The 4,032-nt window shown below is 44.5% G+C and overlaps 1 protein-coding gene across 1 annotated transcript; it reads left to right on the forward strand.

The window, feature by feature from the left end:
* The first annotated feature begins 1,652 nt into the window (after positions 1–1,652).
* LOC136315250 (histone H2B type 1-C/E/F/G/I) lies at positions 1,653–2,100 on the forward strand. The gene has a single exon (XM_066246694.1). The coding sequence runs from the start codon at positions 1,663–1,665 to the stop codon at positions 2,041–2,043; it is 381 nt and encodes a 126-aa protein (XP_066102791.1). The 5' UTR covers positions 1,653–1,662; the 3' UTR covers positions 2,044–2,100.
* The last annotated feature ends 1,932 nt before the right edge of the window (positions 2,101–4,032 follow it).

The following is a 4,032-nucleotide window of genomic DNA, read 5'->3' on the forward strand; positions in this document are numbered from 1 at the left end:
GGTCCTTCAGGCTCAGTGGTGGAGCATGAACCCAGTGTGTGGAAGTTCCAGTTCCATTCACAGTCAGAGTATACAGAATTCACCATCTGCTTCTTCTTCCCTGCCTGTCTCTCTCTCTCTCTCTCTCTTTTCTTCCTACAGCTATGGCTGGATTGATTGGAACCCTTTGGCCCCAGGCGCTGAGGATGACTCCATGGGGCCTCTGTGTCTAGTGCTAAAAATAACTGGGTTGCAAGCATGGGCCCCAGATTGGTGTTGCCAGATGGATCCCAGACCCGGCGCATGTGGAAGTCTGTCTCTTTATCTCCCCTCCTCTCACTTTAAATAAAAAGAAAAAAGAAAAAAGAAAGGAAGGAAAATATTAAGTTAACGGGAAAGCAGGAGTCAATGGGAATAAAGCCCATGCTTCCAGGATGCAGGCCAGAAAAGGAGAACGAGACTCCATGAGGCCCCAGCATGCTTACAAATTTCACCTCAGAGATAATCAAGCGCTTGTAAACTGTCTTCAGAGGCGGAATTAAAAAAAATAGCAGTAGCTATCTAATCAGTTGGAAAGAAGAGGTAAACTTTTTTTAATTACACAAAAATTCAATCTTTGCTACTTTAGCTATGTATATTGTTTCCTTTCCTGTAAAATGAAAGAAAATGGTAACATTTAGTAAGGTAGGATTTTATGATTAAACAAGTGCATATAAAGCATGTTAGCTATTATTCTGAACATTGCTAATCTAGCTACATTGCAAATACGGTAGAAATAACGAAGCTGAATACTGAAGTGAGAAAACGAATTAATTTTTTTATTAAACAAAGATAAGACATAATACAATAAATTCAGGACTGCGGTCTTGTTGGGTGCCAGACTGCCGCATGCAGTTTACTCCGGAATTTATTGTTGGGGAAAAATCCAATTCAGTCAGGATGCATCTCCCTGCAAAGATGGGAAGAAGGAACTAGATAAGGAGTCCATTCCAGCCAGATAATGATGATGATAACTTAAAACAGAGCTGTTAAACATTGTCTTCCTTTATTTTTTTAGTCGTTTTACTAGTGACACTGAAGAACTATTTCTGATACTTTCTGACAAGTTTAAAAATAATTTGATACTTTCCAGCACTAGAATTGTAGCCATATTGACCAACAAGTTCCTCTCTTATATCGCTTCAAGCATCGTTATTTTGCTTTCACACTGAGGTTTTATACTCTGTCCTTTATTTTCATGCTATATTTCTGCATTGCTTCTAGAGTGGTAAACACTCTCTTCAGATTAATCTCGATGGCGGCAAATCACCCATTTCTTTCTTGTTCTTCTGCCCTCACGGGTGTAGCATTTAGATTCAAATATATTTAGAAATACTAGCGCCTTGCAGTCCTGGTTTCCGCGTCCCGACATGGTGACCATACAATTTGCAGGCGCAGCACTTTTTATAAAGTGTGTCATTGTTTAAGATTGCAGCTTAATATTAACGAATGAAAATGCAAATTTGGGATTCTTGCGTTGTGATTGGGCAGAACTAATTTTCTGACGTTCCTCTGAATAGCCACCAATCAGGCACAGCAGTGCAGTTTATCACGGTATTTGCATACCGGGTTCTATATATAATGACACGTCGTGTTTTACTCTTATGTTTTTGCTGTTTCTACTGTGTGATTGATCTCTCGATCATGCCTGAGCCAGCCAAGTCCGCGCCCGCCCCGAAGAAGGGTTCTAAGAAGGCGGTGACTAAGGCGCAGAAGAAGGACGGCAAGAAGCGCAAGCGCAGCCGCAAGGAGAGCTACTCGGTGTACGTGTACAAGGTGCTGAAGCAGGTGCACCCCGACACCGGCATCTCGTCCAAGGCTATGGGCATCATGAACTCGTTCGTCAACGACATCTTCGAGCGCATCGCGGGCGAGGCGTCGCGCCTGGCGCATTACAACAAGCGCTCGACCATCACGTCCCGGGAGATCCAGACGGCCGTGCGCCTGCTGCTGCCCGGGGAGCTGGCCAAGCACGCCGTGTCCGAGGGCACCAAGGCCGTCACCAAGTACACCAGCTCCAAGTAGACTCGCAAGTAAGCGGCTTGACTCCTAACCCCAAAGGCTCTTTTCAGAGCCACTCAACCTCTTCACAACAGAGCTGCGCACTGGCGCGACTTGGCGTTCAATTCACAATAATCCCAACACTCAAACTAAAGTGTCACAGGGTACCTGATGGTAGACGCACTCCCTGTGATGTTGACAAAAGTGTTCTAGACACTCGGTCCCAGGCAGAAGCGAACAGGAATTGTAAACCAGGGCTGAAACAATCCGTTTCAGCTACCGATCACCTTTTTATCCATGTGAATAGGGGCTCTGTATGTTGGAGGCGGCGCTTCGTGAAACGGCTGGTCTCAATTTTAAGTATAGAGTCACCTTGTATATTGCCTAAGGGGCCACAGCAACTTTTGAAAATCCCACTTTAGAACCGGAACGTCCCCTAGGTGTCGCTGCGGACCTCCTCCCGCGTTTCTCAGTATGACTCATTACTTTCCCCTGCCCCAGCCCTTTGCCTGGGGCTTTAGAGCCCTCGCTAAGCGTTTTTATCTCAGGTTCTTTACATTTTGATGGCTGATGCAGCTTTCCAGTAAGGGAAAAATGGTTATTGCAACCGTGCTTTACTTTTTTTCTTTCCTAATCTTTAAAAAATTGCTCGAAAATTCTTTTCACGACTAAGTATGCAATTCTTTTCACACTTTCTCACAAGCTAGACCTACCTGCAAAAAGAATTCTTAAGTCTTTAGTCTTCTTACTATATCGATTGTCGCCACCGATTCTTCCTTCCTAGTCACTTCTGAGTCCATCCCCTTATCCCGTCTCCAGGTCGTCTAACCTGCTCAGTTCAGCGACTGGGGATCCTGGCCAAGAGTCAGGACGTGGAGGGGGGAAAAGGAATGTGAGAGTAAGAGATGCTTCATAGCGTCCCTGCGCTAGACACTGAGGTCCGCAAACGTACGGTTAGGTGACTGTATAATGTCCAGGGGACGAAACACGCCCAAATAAACCGTAGGATTTCTTTTCCTTCGTTTCTCTAGAGACTGTGGAGCAGCTTCCTTCTGGAAGTTACTTGACAAAGGTTTGGTTAGCAATACCGCACACATAAATGCTAATACCAAATGCAGCAAGAGCTGCCATTCACTGTCCTTTGAGAAGCACTCCTAGACAACCCTCCCAGCCAGCCTATCTGGACCTCCATTTTGATCTCAAAAAGGGAAAATAAGTGCAGAAACACAAACAAATAGTTATTTTCAACTTACCCAATTACAACTGCCTTTCAACTTTTCTGATCACCTTGATTTTATTTGGGATTAATACTGAAAGTCTTCTGTCATAATGCAGTTTCTACTCCAGTCACCTACCGTGGCTTTTTGAAAAGGCTGGTTCTGTATTATCCGTGCTCAGAGCCTTCCAATGACCACACACAACAAACATGCAGACTCAGAAATTATCGTAAGGGTCTCAAGCCAAAGTCTGACCCTCATCTAATTAACCTAGCCTCATAAGATTCCTTTCCTTCTTTTTGTCTTTTGTTTCTGTATCTTCGTTGTCATTGTTGTTTGGCTTTTTCCCCCCTTCAGTTTTTGGGTAAACTTAACCTCTTCAGCCTTCACTCCTTTGCAGTATTTCTTTGCCTGAAATACCCCTGGTTCCACATCCATCCCCCTCCTCACATACCCACACAGACACACACAGTATATTCATCAACTACCATGTTGACTCAATCATCATGTTCTTGGTGAAGTTGGTCTCCAGTGTTAAAGGCTCTCACAGCCCCAAAGATTTGGCTGGCTACCCAAATCCAAACTAATCATTATTTAAGAAGCAGGGAACCATAGGACTGGTGTGGTTGAATCTGATCACTGAGGCTAGAGTGGAACTCTGCCTTCCCTGAAGCACAAGGTGGGGAGAAAGGGAAACATGGAATGAAACTGAGGATGTATTAGAGGGCAAATGAACTTTGGAAAGACGCCCGCACTGCCTGATACAAAAGCTTTCTGGGAGACAAAAAGCATCCAC

This window comes from Saccopteryx bilineata, chromosome 11 (genome assembly GCF_036850765.1).
Source record: "Saccopteryx bilineata isolate mSacBil1 chromosome 11, mSacBil1_pri_phased_curated, whole genome shotgun sequence".
Lineage (NCBI taxonomy): Eukaryota > Metazoa > Chordata > Mammalia > Chiroptera > Emballonuridae > Saccopteryx > Saccopteryx bilineata.

Bases quoted from the DNA above. Each gene is read 5' to 3' on its own strand.
- LOC136315250 (XM_066246694.1), top strand. From the start codon at position 1,663: ATGCCTGAGCCAGCCAAGTCCGCGCCCGCCCCGAAGAAGGGTTCTAAG.